This window comes from Gekko japonicus, unplaced genomic scaffold (assembly GCF_001447785.1).
Source record: "Gekko japonicus isolate JY-2015 unplaced genomic scaffold, Gekko_japonicus_V1.1 scaffold631, whole genome shotgun sequence".
NCBI lineage: Eukaryota > Metazoa > Chordata > Lepidosauria > Squamata > Gekkonidae > Gekko > Gekko japonicus.
The window spans coordinates 499,208-513,713 of NW_015168670.1; the positions used below are offsets into that span (position 1 = coordinate 499,208).

Genomic DNA, 14,506 nt, shown 5'->3' on the forward strand with positions numbered 1-14,506 from the left:
ATTTCAAAAATTTTTGCATTTCGCTATGTACTTTAGTCCTAAAGTCCATAGCTTTTTCACAAGTCCACCACATATGATAAAATGACCCTTCATGTTTTTTACATTTCCAACATTTACTTGACATATTTTGATTCATATTTGCTATCTTTTTGGGTGTCATGTACCACCTGTACATCATTTTATAACAATTCTCTCTAACATTAGTACATGTCGATATTTTAATAGAGTTTTTCCACAGATATTCCCATGAATCAATTGTTATCTCCTTATTCATATTAATGGCCCATTTAAGCATTTGTTCTTTTACCGTTTCATCCTCTGTATACCATTTTAACAAAATTTTATAAACACATGAAATCATTTTTTTCCCTCCACTTTCCCATACAGTTTCAATTTCATTTTTCTCCTCTCTGAGGCCATACTTTCTCTTGTCTGCTTTGAATACGTCATAAATCTGCAAGTAGCTCAACCAGACATATCTGTAATGTATCTCATCTTGTTTTTTCATTACCCATTCTGTTCCCTCTTTTTTTATTAAGTCTCTATAAGGCAACCATTCTTCACCTTTTTGTCTAGAATATGGTGTCAATACTTCCGCTGGTACAATCCAAAGTGGTCTTGCTTCGTAAAAAAATCTTTTGTATCTCATCCACGTTGCAAACAACGCCTTTCTCACAAGATAATGCTTAAAAAACTGTCCATTTTAGTCTTTTCATACCATAGGTATGCATGCCATCCAAATCTGCAATCGTGTCCTTCCAATACTAGCAGTTTTTTGTTGTCTAGTCTCACCCACTGCTCCAGCCATGTAAGGCAAACTGCTTCATAGTATAATCGCAGGTTTGGTAGCTGCAAACCTCCTCTCTCTTTAGCATCACACAAAATTTTCATTTTAATTCTAGGTTTTCTGCCTGCCCAAACAAATTTTGAGATCTCTTTTTGCCATTTGTTCAAAATCTCTATCTTATCCATTATTGGGATAGTTTGAAATAAAAACATCAACCATGGTAGTACGTTCATTTTGACCACTGAAATTCTTCCCATCAAAGATAAATTCTCATGTTCTGAGCTCTTCCTGTGATATGGAGCTAATTGCTGCCCTACTTTGTGTGGGTGGTTATTGTTGTAAGATTGCCTTTTAAGTAAAAATAATGGTAGGATAGTAGCTTTTTTCGGACTGTAATAAGGAACTCTTTTGTAGAGATTCCCTGCTTTGTTAGGATGAGGAAACTTTTACTTGTCACAATAATGAGGCAAATGTGTGTTTGAAAGCGTGTTGTAAGGACTATTGAAACATGTACATGAAACACTTTAATCAAATAGCTCTAGACGGTACTGTACTTGCTAAAAGCACTGACTTAAATAGGTTTGCAAATTAAGTGTTTGCTATTCCCTTTTGCCCACTAGATGGTGTGCAAATGCCACGTGTTTCCAGCCAACGTATTAGCAAAATATTTAACTTCCCATCTCAGAATAAATCTTTGTTTTCTTATATACAACAGAAAATGAACTCATGACTTCATGTTTATTATTTTTCTTAAAGTATTTTAGATATACAGATCTCTTAAATATATAATTTTTAGTCCTTTGATATAGACTCGTTGCCTTGTAGATCTGGAAGGAACGTGAAGTCGTTGGGTCCATCAGCATGAAAAGGGAATAGTTTTGGAGGGTAACCATGCTGGTCTGCAGTAGTACAGTTAGATTTGAATCCAGTAGCACCTTAGAGACCAGCAAGAGTTTCAGAGGAAAGATTGTACATCTGTAGCAGGGTGGCACAGTGGTTTCTGAGCCGTGCATCAGGGCATTCTGGCATTCCTCAACTAGAGGACCATTATGAGTGGACAGCCGGAGTCAGGTACCTTGAACATTTCTCAGAATTCTTCTCTGAAACATGCAGAGGCTCATCAGCAGACAAGCTGATATGGAAATGGTTCTCTAAAGCTAGACAAAATTAAAACTTCTGGGGTCTATTGAATTAGGATCTAATTGTAAATGTTTTGCTTGGTGCTGGCATGATTTTTTCTGCCCCTAAAATGATCTGAGCTGATGCCTACAATTGTCCAGCTGGGAAAAAAGCACTGGTGATAGGTGAACCACTGCAGTATCTGCATTCCAGATTCCCTGGACTTGGCTGCATGGACTTCTATGGGGTAGAAAAGGGAGGAACATCACCCAATGTGGTTCAAAATCTTTGAGGACAGAAAGGATAACAGTAGCATAATTCCAGAATTCCTTCAGGAAGTGGAATCCAGTTTATTAGAACATTCAGGTGGCTGAAGCAGGTGAGCTTTGTCCCCATAATATATGATAAAATGAAATACAGAGTGATTCAGATAAAGGGAGCGTGTCTTTCCTGATTTCCCGATGTGGCATTTAGTTAAATTTGGCATTTTCAACAAGCGTATAACTAGAGGAGGTCCAATAGGCATAATATACTTGGACTTCTAGAAAGCTTTTGACAAGTCTCTCTCCAAAGGTTTACATTGATAGGGCAAGAGGACAAGTAGAGCGGTAGAACCCTGACTTGGATGGCTAGCGCGATCTCAGAAATGGAGCAGGGTTGCCCCTAGTTAGTATTTGGATGGGAGACCACCAAGGAAGACCATGGTCGCTACGCAGAGGGAGGCAATGGCAAACCACCTCTGAATATCTCTTGCTTTGAAAACTCTGTGGGGTCTCCACAAAGCTGCAACTTGATGGCACTTTCCACCCCCACCACAGAGCAGTAGAGGGTGAATGGACAGTCTGTACAATAGAGAAACTAAGTTGTGGATTCCCTGAAGGATCTTTCATGGAATCAATTATATTTAGCCTATTTATGAATGATCCACAGTAGTAATGCACATTGTGGCAAAACATCCTGTCATTGCGTAGACGCTGATGCAATCAGAAATGGCTGCGATTTCTTGGGGGTGTGGTAACTTAAAATGTCATGTCAGTGTGCTTTGGCAATGAAAAAGGCAAACTCAGAGTTGGGAATCTGTTTGAGAATAAAATATCCAATGATGTGGTGCTTTTAGAGAAATCTGTCATGCAACCAAAATGGATTTCTTAAAGCTGGCAGAGAAGGAAAGGAAAACCCAAATAATCATGGATACTTGTAAATTTATGTATGGTAAAGATGTGTATTGACACTTGTTAAACTATATATGGTTTGAAGAGAATTGGTAGATTTTTCCCCCTCTCTGATATTGTTAAACTCAGGCAAACTCATCCCTCCTTCCCTTCCCACCTCTCTCGCTACCCAGCGGTAGTTTGTGCAGGGCAGGGGAGCTGCCTGAGAGGCAGCGTGGAAATGGAGCTAGAGGCCGCGGGAGCTCGAGCTGGGCCAGGCAGCAGCAGCAGCAGCTGAGAAAGAAACGGCAGGAAGGCGCCAAAAGCATAGTGGGGCTGCGCCTCCCGCCCCTGGCCTCCTAAGGGGCACCTCTTCTTTCTCCTCCTCAAGCTGCGCCGGCGGCGACGCTGGAGGAGGGTGGCGATGCATGGGGCGGCTGCGGCGGCACCGGGTTGCTGAGCAACTCTGGCCTGGGGAAGAGGCTTTGCTGTGTGCCTGGCTTCCCCGCCTGGTGCCCCCGTGATGGCCTCACGCTCTAGGCGAAAGTCTAGTTCGCCTAGTGAGCGAGCCGGCCCTGGGTACATTCATAATAGACAAAATAAAGTAATATTTCAGGCAAAATATTCAGTACTGGTACTGCTGGCCAATGCAACTCGGTAACTTTAAAGAAAAATTAGATAAATTAACTGACTGTCCTCCTGGATAACTTACTAAAAGGGTACTCTGGTCAGGGTCAAAATAACTCTACCAGAAGCTGGGGACATATAGTGGGGAAGGACTTTTGACTTCATGCCTTGATTAGGGACATCTGACTAGCCACTTTTGGAAACTGGATGCTAGATTAGAAGGACTCTTGGTCTTTCCAAACATGAAATTAGCAGAAATCCCTGATGAAGAACTATCATTCATGTTCCAAACCTACATGAAATTGTGCAGGGTCTGACTACATTTTAATGCCTTTCAATTCCTGTTCCTCTTTGGTTTGTGGGTATTATACAGTAGCTGCCAAAGTGTTAACTTTGCCAAGTAAAATGTCATCTCCCTAAATTACTATGTTTTGAGCAGTCAAGGATGTGATGCTGCATCATGCCTGGGTGCACTAGTGTGTCCTGCTGCAATCTTCTACAGCATGAAAAGCAGGCCAGTTTTGTCTGCTTATTTCATTTTTACCCAGCCTTCCTCTGCAGGGGGGACCCACAGTGGCTTACAACATTCTCCCCTTCTCTGTTTTATCCTCACAATCACAACAGTTTGAGAGTATGTGATGGGCCCAAGTCATGCACCAAAGTTCCATGGCAGAGTGGGGATTCAGATCTGGGTTTCCCAGTTCCTAGTTCAATTAACCGCTACAAATGTTGTCTCTCTTAATAAAACAGTTGGGGAAATGCACTAGAGAGCCCTGACCAGCTCCAGCTCACCTAGCATCTGTTCACTGAGTGTTTAGGGACACAGTTCGTTCTCCATACCCTTCCTGTTTACTTATGTCATGTGAAATGCCCTCAGTCACAACATGCCCACCTGTATTTTGCCAAGACTGGTTCCTATAGCTGCCTGTATCTGGGAGTGAAGACTTTTTTTTCTTAAATATTTCTGTTTGGCCTCAGATGTTTAAATCTAAGAAGTGTTTTGGTTCCAACTTCATTGCAGTTGGCTGTGGCAAAACTGTAATGCTGCTGTTATAGATTAGAAGATGCTGATGTATTAGCCATATATTCCCATTTGTGTTGCCAATTTTACAAGTTTTTCAAACCTTTTCTGATCCCTTTGTTGACATTTCCTCGTGTACATTATTTTGAATGCTGCCTCAGTCTGCTGTTCACTTTGTTAAATCTCAGTTCTGTCTTCTACAGATTAAGAAAGCCTACAGACAGAAGGCATTGACTTGCCACCCAGATAAAAATCCAGATAATCCCAAAGCAGGTATGAGCAGTCCACAAACTGTATATCATTTCCTGTTTTTCTCATGTGGGGCCACTAGGAGTATATAGGTTTATCTAGAACAGCATAGCAGTTTCTGTGGATTTATTCATAGGTAGCTGCATTAGAAAGGAAAACACATACATTGTAGAGCGCATTTCAGAAACCCATTTGGCAATTTCCATGAGGTTATTTGTGAGATAAACTGGTCTCAAGAGAGCTCCTTAATTTGCTTCCATTTCTGATTTATGATCTAGAAGTCATTTGTATTTTGAGGAGGGCTAAAAGTGAAGGAAGAGAGCACTGGTATACTATTTTAGCATAAGCAAATTTCCTTAAGAGTGCAAGAGTCCAGAATTCATTGCAAACTCACAACATTTTGCAAGGAAGTTGAGAAAGTACCTAAGGGTGTGTTGCCAATCTGCTCCATGATTGATTTATCTGTACATAGTGAAATAAATTATTCAAGGAATAGCTGCTTGTTGAGAGGGGTTGTAGTGGATAGCTCAGTGAAAGTGTCAACCCAGTGTGCTGCAGTGGTGAAAAAGGCAAACTCTGTGTTAGGGATTATTAGGAAAGGGACTGAGAATAAAACTGTCAATGTTGTAATGCCCCTGTATAGATCTATGGTATGGCCTCATTTGGGATACTGTGTACAGTTCTGGTCACCATATCTCCAGAAGGACATGGCAGAGCTGGAAAAAGTACAGAGGAGGGCAACCAAGATGATTAGGAGGTTGGAGCACCTTCCCTGTGAGGAAAGGCTGAAGAGTCTGGGAATTTTCAGTTTAGAAAACAAAGGGGGGGGGGACATAATAGAGGTTTATGTTGACAAAGATAATTTTTTCTCCCTCTCCCAAAATATTAGAACTCAAGGGCATCTAGTAAAGCTGATGGGCAGTAGGTGCAGGACAGAGAAAAGGAAATACTACTTTACACAGGGAGTGATTAAAATGTGGAATTCACTGCCAGAGGATGTAGTGATGGCCACAGGAATAAACAGCTTTTAAAGGGGATTAGATAGATTTGTGGATGATAAGTCTATCAATGGCTACTAGCCATGGTGACTGAGGGGAACCTCCGCATTCAGAGGCACTAAACCTCTGAATCCCATAGCCAGGAGGCAACATCAGGGGAAGGCCTTGGCCTCTGTGCCCTGTTGTTGGCTCTCCAGAGGAACTGGTTGGCCACTGTGTGAGGTGGACCATTGGTCTGAAACATCAGGGTTCTTCTTATGTTCTTATGTTTACTTTTAAGAGTTTTTGTTGCAATAAGGTTCAAGCACTGCACTTTTAAGGCATATTTAAGTTGTAGCATACACCTTTATGTGGTTTGATTCTTTTCCTTATAGCAGATGATACATTGACTTTCAATGTTATAGACATGTTCCAGGCTGTAACACTGGTCTGTGGTTTCCTTGGTGCCAAACCAGCTCCCAACGTAGCTCCTTGTAAATGGGGGACCCACACAGGTTTTCTTCCACCCTTTCCCTGTGTGTGTTTGCTGTTTTCCTATACACATTTCCTTGACTCAGAGCATTTGTGTGTATATGCAGGCATATGTGCACTGTAGTGCTATTTCACTAGAATGCAATTTTAAAAAAATAACTCGTGTGCAGGTACAGAATTCTTCTCCATTCACTTTGTGGGTAATGATGAGTTTGGCTGATGCCAGTGCTCAAAGAGAGGGAGAAAGAAAGAAAAAGAGACCAAGAACAGGGTTGGGCGCAGAGCCCTGGGAAGGAGGACTCAAAGTTGCTCTGCGTGTCTGGAGGAAGGAGAACGGACCTCTTTCAAATCCTTCACAGATGCAAATGAATTTCTATCAGTTGGGCTTCCTTTTCCAGAATCTCTGACAAACCATATTTGCTGATTTCCATCCCCACCTTTAAACCCCCTTCTTCCCAAGGCTGCAACCTGGCTTGCCTGCATGTCTTGATCCCCACTCATCAGAGGTGCCAGTTTCCAATTCAGGTGCTGTTATGTTGTGACAACCTCATCCCCCCCCCCCCCCAATGCCTGCCACTGCCTAATTGTATTCTGTAAAGGTTGCACTTTGATGGATTTACTTTTTCAATATATAATTTCCATATTATGTATCTGGGCTGTGTCTTCCCAGCACGTCAAAAAAATACCACCTTTCCTTTGGATTAGAGGTTAGGAATGACATATAATGGGGGGGCAGTTTGCCTCACTGGCTCAACAACTTCTTAAAAACATAAGAACATAAGAGAAGCCAACTAATGGCCCATCCAGTCCAACACCCTGTCACACAGTGGCCAAAAATACCAGGTGCCATCAAGAGGTCCATCAGTGGGGCCAGGACACTAGAAGCCCTCCCACTGTGTTCCCCCCCCCCTTGCAAGCACCAAGAATACAGTGCATCACTTGCCCCAGAATGAGAGTTCCTATCTATACCTTGTGGCTAATAGCCACTGATGGACCTCTTTCTTTCTCTTCTTCTGGAGTCATTCCAGAGGGGTAGTGATGTAACTGCTCCTGGACAGGAGAGGGTGGGCTGAGTCAGTTGAAACAGTAGACTTTTCAGAGAGCTAAAAACCCACTGTTGATGTGTATCTGAGGAAAACATTGACACAAAGGAGGTTTCAGAAACACTGGGGAAGGCACAGGAGAAAACTGGCTCAGCAAGGGATAAACAACAGCTGTGAGAAAGCTCTAAAATGTTCTGATTAACAAAGGCATCCAAAATGCAGCAATAAGGCTGTCTGGAAGACATCATAGAAAGTAGTTATATGAAATTCTTTTTCCAAAGGGAGAATCCAGTAGCAAACAGAGTTTCCTGTTTCATTTGCATAATCTGGTATTAGATGAGCTTTCCTACACAGTAGTGTTTAACGACTTCATTTTCTGTTTCCCAGCCGAGCTCTTTCATCAGTTGTCTCAAGCGTTGGCAGTTCTAACAGATGCAGCAGCAAGGGTGAGTTGTTCTGTTTCACAACAGTAAGAATTTTCTGGTTTTGCTATTGCACATAAGGCCCTTCTTCCAGCTCCTAAGTTGTGGACCAGAACGGTTTCACAGGTTGTTGCCAACTGAAATGTTCTCTTTCTGTTGGAATCAGAGTCTGTTCTGAATAGGGAGGGGCTGTGTCTCACTCATGTAGCAGGAGAGCTGTGCTACCGGCAATATTTCAGTCAGAGCGGGTTTTTAAGAACCGCTTTCAAGAGCCATTGTATTGGACACGCAGTGAAAAAGCACACCCCTATAATATTTGATTACTTCCATATAGGAAGTTACAGGTCCTCCCTATTTGCTATAACAAGAGAAAATCCATTTGCGTACCTGTGCTCGCAGGTCAGGGAGTGCTCGCAGATGAGGGATCTTTGTCATCAAAGGGGCATGCTAGACCATTCACAGTTTCAGAAGCTGATTTTATAAAAGAATAGATAAAGATTTAAGAGGCATCATTACCAAACAGCAGAATGATGATACAGGGAATAATAATTGGCACCAGAAAGATTTGTTATCAAACAGATTTCTGTGTTTTTGGATCTTGTTGGTTTTGTGTTTCATTCATTGTTTTCCTTAGGTAAAACTTCTTTGACTTCAAAAAAATTATCCTTCACTGGAAAAAAAACAACACAAAAAACTCTTTCCACTTGGAAACCCAAAGGAGATTGAACATTTTTCAGTAACTAGTCTCTTCTATAGTGGGAATGGCTGCTGGAAAAGGATCAGCCAGAGCTCTTATGAGCATGTGTACATCCAGTCTTTGGATCTGAGTCATAAGTCATACTCGATTAAAACCACACAACTGTTGTTAACTGTTCAATCAATTTATTTTAGTAATGTAATTTAGTTGATACCTTAGTTATTCCCCATCTCTCAGATCAGTCCCTCATGCTGCCTATGGTTGATCCACAATTGACCCCAATGTGAAGTATGTCAAACCATTTTTATCATGCGCCTCATTTTTCAGTATACAAAGTATTGCTAAAGTATTGCTATGCTTCTTATCTAATAAACAATGCATCCCCCCCCCGGCAGAAAAAAAGCTTACCTGACAGTAAGTCTCACTTCAGTGGAACATATTCCACTGTAAATGAGTTTAGGATGCAGCCCTAATGTCTCCTTGTACTACATTTCCTTCCCCCACCCCAGATACTAAGTCTGAGATTCTTGGGGGTAGGAAAAAGCAAGCCGGTGTCCTCTTGCTGTTAAACATGTGCAGGTTTTGAATGCCAGCTAGCAGACTTCCCTTGCTTAATTTTACCATTTCTCATGTATTATTACTTGTTCCTATTGTTACTTCAACAGGCAGCATATGATAAAGTAAGAAAAGCCAAGAAACAGGCAGCAGAAAGGACTGAAAGACTTGATGAAAGGAGAAAAAAAGTCAAGCTTGGTATGTAATGAGAGTGTGTGAGGAATAAAGACCAAATTGCTGGTATTCCTTTTGCCCCCACAAATTGAGATTTATAAATCTTATAAAATTTCCATAAATCCCATAAAAATTCCTTCTCCCCATAAATTAAGATGGTAAGAGTTACATGCAGCAGGTTCTGTGAAATGCCCTCTGTAATTAGCAAAGATTCAGACTGTTTTGGTTTTGCTGAGTTTGTCCAATTTTTTTCCCAGACCTCGAAGCCCGAGAAAGACAAGCCCAGACCCAAGTTAGCAAAGAGGAGGAGATCCAAATAACCAGAACATTAGAAGAAGAGGTAAAACTGGCATGCCAAGTACAATATTATATTATGGTAAAAATGGGTATGGAAACATTTATGTATACAGCCCAGTCGGTGAGCAGAAAGCCAATGATAAGATATATGTAATAAAAGACGCTGGGGCTCTGTGAGCTTCAGGCTATGTGAAGAGGCAGCATAGAGGGATTTAACTGCTGACGAAAGAGAATGTTGAGTCACTTACCTTTTACAACCATTTCCCTTATTTGCTATAAATAGTCTTCACTGAAAAAGGATAGTCATTTTTTGGCCAACATAGCCACCCTTTTTGCCTTCTCCCTCTCTTCCCAGATCCTGCGGCTACGTGAGGAGGGATCCCGCCAACTGGAGGAGCAGCAAAAACTCATCCAGGAGCAAATTCGACTTGAGAGAGAGCAGCGATTACAAGGTAAAGCCAGGAAGGAATCTCTGTCCCATCTGTCTGGGATTGGAATGTGGCCTTATCTGATGCTCAAAGGAGCACAAATACTTACACAGTATTTCCCTGCAGAAAAATCACTCTGCCTTTCTTGTGTCTCTTACTGTGAAGTTTCAGAGTCAGAAAATTATTCCCCTAACTTATTCAATAAAAAGGAAAGTTTTTCCAGGCTGTTCCCTTGATTCCCCCTGTAACATCAGGCAGTTGATGTCACACGGGGAATCTTTGTATCCCCTTTCAGAAGAGGTGGGTATTGAGGATTAATTAATGTTCAGTGGAATTAAATCAAAGTGTGGAGATCCAGAACATTGAATTACTTGAATGTTTTAATTTTGTAAAATGGAGGTTGTGGTTTATCCTTGGAATAGTTGACACTGAAGTTTTCCTTTTGTTTTCTTCTTTTTTGAGGCAAACAAGATGGAGTGGAGGGCAAAGGAACCCCCAAGCTCAAAGTAAGACATTCCAAAAAACTTGAGCTATGAAGAGAGATGAGCCAACTATAACTTTATCTTTCATCAGTAGAAGCCACGTGAATCGCCTCCAGCCTCACAGAAAGCTGGACTGCCTCTGGCATCCTCGCTGCTTACTGGAGTTATCACTTACCTCACCTTAATGTGTTCCTTGCACTTTAATCTAGAATCTAGGCACTAGGATGAAGGTAATTAGAAGTTAAGTGTCAGTGACTTGGGATACTGACAGGTTGCAGATTGTACTTGATGTATGTAGTAATTTTCAGATGTTCTGAAATGTAAATTCTTTCCTAGGCTTGTATCTGTTTATCTGCACACAGATACCCCCTTCACGGTGTTTTAAAAAATGACATATTTATTTTATTTACATTATTTATAGTCTGCCTTTCTCACTGCCACTCAAGGCAGATTACAAAGAGTCAATACAATCAACAGGTTGGGATATTCAGTAAATAATGAAATAGGATTTGGGTTGTAGAACGAACCAGAAATCTAAAAAACAGAACTGAAGCAAAGCAGAAGTGTTAACATGACATGTTAAATGATGCAGGGTTACATAGTAGGATTCAACTTACAGCAACCTCTATAGAGTAGTATAGACCAGTCCCTAATAATTCATCAAGGTAACTTTGTGAATCATTTTGTATAGTGACATCTGAATATGTAGCCTTTGATATAATAACATAGGTGTCAAATCAATTTAAAGATTCTCCTGGATACTAGATCTGGTGTATTGGACTGGGCAAAACTAATAATGTAAACTCTCCTCCTCCCCCCCCAGCTACGATGGAAGTGCAAGAAAGAAGATGAGACAAAAGGAGGCTATTCAAAAGAAGTTCTCCTGCAAATCTTACAGAAGGTATTGTCCCACATTGTTTCAGTTTTTTTGATTTTGCCTAATAAACTGTAAGATTAAGCAAATAAGTTTGATGTAAATTTCTGCACAACATTATATGCCCCCCACCACAGTTGTTATAAATCTTCTCATTCCTGGTTGTTAGTAAGGAAGGGCACCATTCGGAATTGTGACTTCCCATAGCTAATATTCTTGTAGAAAGGTTCCTAAATGGCTTCTGGTAGAGTGATTTAACTTATGATCACTTCCTTTGTGTTTCTGGCAGTATGGTGAGGTTCTGAATTTAGTGATCTCAAGCAAGAAGACTGGGAGTGCAATCGTGGAGTTTGCCACAGTGAAAGCAGCTGTAAGTATTTTGTCTAAAGTTTTCTTGGTGCACCAAAGTGGTTGGGGTAATGTAGGAGATATCCACTGATATGTAGGAAAGAGGCTAGGTTAGCTTGCTGGCTGTGGAATGTAACAGCTTGGATCCTACATGATTATGCAAGTGGAGCATAGCTTGTAAAGCAGGAGTTTGCTGCCTTCTCCTTCCACTGCAGCCCTCTAAACCCCCTGGGGTAAGGGGAGCCTCCTGGAAAATATGGGGCCAGAAGGAGGGTCTGCAGTGAGAAGAGAAATCAACAGAAATCCGCCCTCCCACCACCACAGTAGAAGTGTCTTTCCATTGTCAGAAATGGACCATAGGATTCAGGCTGTTGTGATCATGGCAGTGAATTTTTATGGCAAGAATAATGGGGTAAAATTTAATGGTTCATGTTCTGTAGCAGATCGTGTTAGTAGCCAGAATGCGTCTTCCCTGGTTGATTCAGCATGTAGAATACATAGCAAATGTTGATGCTTTAGCTGATGTGGCAGAAGCCTCCTGTGCGATGTAAGAACTCTGTGTGGTGCATCTTTGTCCCTCCTGTTGTATGAATGTCCAGTCATCATGATCAAGCTTTTCAGGCAGGGGTTGGAAAGGAGAATCCTGCAAAAGTTTCGAAGTAAAAAGTTTTTGTGTTTCACCTAGCTCGACAATTTAATTTCTTGGCTTTTAGCTATTTTTATGTTTCCTGGAGCTTGATTGGAGTGCACGGATCAGTGAAAGGAAAAGAGGTTGCAATGGTACACTGTGTTTATTTGGTAGGAGATGGCAGTAAAGAATGAAGTTGGCCTGATAAACAATCCTCTAAAGATCTCCTGGCTAGAGGGCCAGCCACAGAACAGCACAGTGTTTTCTGATGGCACCATCCAGCCACGAATAACCCAGGTAAGAGAAATGCCAAGATCCTACTTAAATTTTTGATATATCTGTTCTGACTATACCTAGTATGGGCAGTAGCAAAATTTTACTGTTCTCTGTCTTTGTATTTCTGTCTTGGTTGATGCTCACTTTCAATGACATTGAAAAGTGTTGTTTTTTAAATTTGTGATGGTTCTAATTAAGACATACAAATCTGGTTGGATGTAAGAGTTTGTGTAGACATGCTTCAATAAGACACTAATTGAATTATTATTAACTAAAATGTGTATAGGGGAACTTTGGCAATGTCTGTCATATTATGGCTGGATCACTTGACGCACATCTGAAGAAATACAAGCCTTGGGAAGAGATGTATGTTAACATATTTTCAGAGAAAGAAGATGGTGGCAGAATTCTTCTATGCATGGCAGTTCTTTTGTATGTGTAGCCTGCCATACTCTGAGGACTTAGGCAGCTGACAGTATTCGTGAAAGAAACAGAAATGTCGGTGTTACGTAAAGAGTTCACAGATGAAACAGACCAGACAAATGTAACCGGGAGGGTAGTGGGGGAAGTGGAAATTAGGAAAACAGAATTTAAAAATATTGATCTGAACTATATCTGTAGAGCGATAGTTCTTGTATATGTGGGACTGTGGAAGGTTCTCCTCCTCTCCCCTCAGCCTTCCACATATCTATGCATGACCCCTGTTGTTCTTTTCAGAAATAAAACCCAAACCCATAGAGGACTCATGGCCACAGTCTTTTCTCCTTTCTACACGTGGCCTGGAAACCTTTCCGAACAGTGTGTATGTGACAAAATAGCAGTTGTGTCCTTACTAAAGTAGATGTTCTGGCAGCTGTTATTTTCTCCTTCCCTTGATTTGCCAGGAAGTTTCTCTGTGCTTAATTTCAAATAAGCATTCTTGAGAGGCTGCTTCTTTGCCCCCCCCCCCCCCCCCCCCCGTATTGTTAGGGTCTTTTGCAGTTCCATCAAAGGTGCACTTGGGGCCAGGTCTGTAGCCACGGTGAGGCATTTGGTGGCAGAGCCCAACCACGGAGCAGCCCTTCCCCACCCCGGGAGGATGCCAGACCCCACCCCTGGTGCACCTCTCCCCTGCAGTAGTGGGGGAAGCTGGGGAAGGAAAGGGAAGCTGCTTTGCTGCTTCTGGTCAGTTTTACTCCCAGCCTATCAGCTGTTAGGTTTAAGGGCTGATGGGAAGGGAACAGAACAGAAGCGGGAGGGCAGCTTCCCTTCCCCAGCCTCCCCCTCACCGTGGGGGGGGGGCTAGGGAAGGGGAGAGAGAGAGAATGCATGCCTTCTCTCTCTCTTCTTTCTTTCCCCAGCCCCCTGCAGTGGTGGGGAGGCTGAGGAAGGAAAGGGAACCTGCCCTCCCACTTCTAACAGGTGATCTGAGGGGAGTGAAACTGACCAGAAGTGGCAGGGGGTGCTGTGGAAATGCCTTCTCTCTCCCTCTTTCCTTCGCTACCCCCAACCCACACACCATTGGGTAATCTAATTAAGTTCCGCTCCCCTGCCCCAGCGTCCTGGCCCCTGCCCCACGAGCCAAAAATTTCTGGCTATGGGGCTGGGAGCGGAAGTTTGTGGCATATCTGGGTAGCACCCACGAGACACACGTGGGTGTTGGCACAGAACAACCATAGATATTTATACCTGGAGCATAGTAGAGAACAGTAGTATAACTGGGTGGAATCAAGCAGAAACTGCAGACTGTTTTGAGCTAAGGAAGAATTTTTAAACAAAATAGTGGGTTCCATCAATAGCAGGCCCATATCAGTTGCCAGCGTCTCCCTGCCCCCCTTTTTAGAACAAAAGAGCTACAGATGACCAGCCAGTAGTGCGTC

At 42.2% G+C, this 14,506-nt stretch overlaps 1 protein-coding gene across 1 annotated transcript in view; it reads left to right on the plus strand.

The window, feature by feature from the left end:
• The window catches only part of DNAJC17 (DnaJ heat shock protein family (Hsp40) member C17), a 28,616-nt gene that overhangs the window by 4,276 nt on the left and 9,834 nt on the right, over nucleotides 1-14,506 (plus strand). The window contains exons 2-10 of the mRNA XM_015415343.1: nucleotides 4,909-4,978; nucleotides 7,854-7,912; nucleotides 9,251-9,338; nucleotides 9,572-9,654; nucleotides 9,967-10,063; nucleotides 10,502-10,545; nucleotides 11,345-11,422; nucleotides 11,685-11,765; nucleotides 12,546-12,668. Of these exons, the coding sequence (XP_015270829.1) occupies nucleotides 4,909-4,978; nucleotides 7,854-7,912; nucleotides 9,251-9,338; nucleotides 9,572-9,654; nucleotides 9,967-10,063; nucleotides 10,502-10,545; nucleotides 11,345-11,422; nucleotides 11,685-11,765; nucleotides 12,546-12,668 (723 nt within the window). The remainder of the gene's footprint in view (nucleotides 1-4,908; nucleotides 4,979-7,853; nucleotides 7,913-9,250; nucleotides 9,339-9,571; nucleotides 9,655-9,966; nucleotides 10,064-10,501; nucleotides 10,546-11,344; nucleotides 11,423-11,684; nucleotides 11,766-12,545; nucleotides 12,669-14,506) is intronic.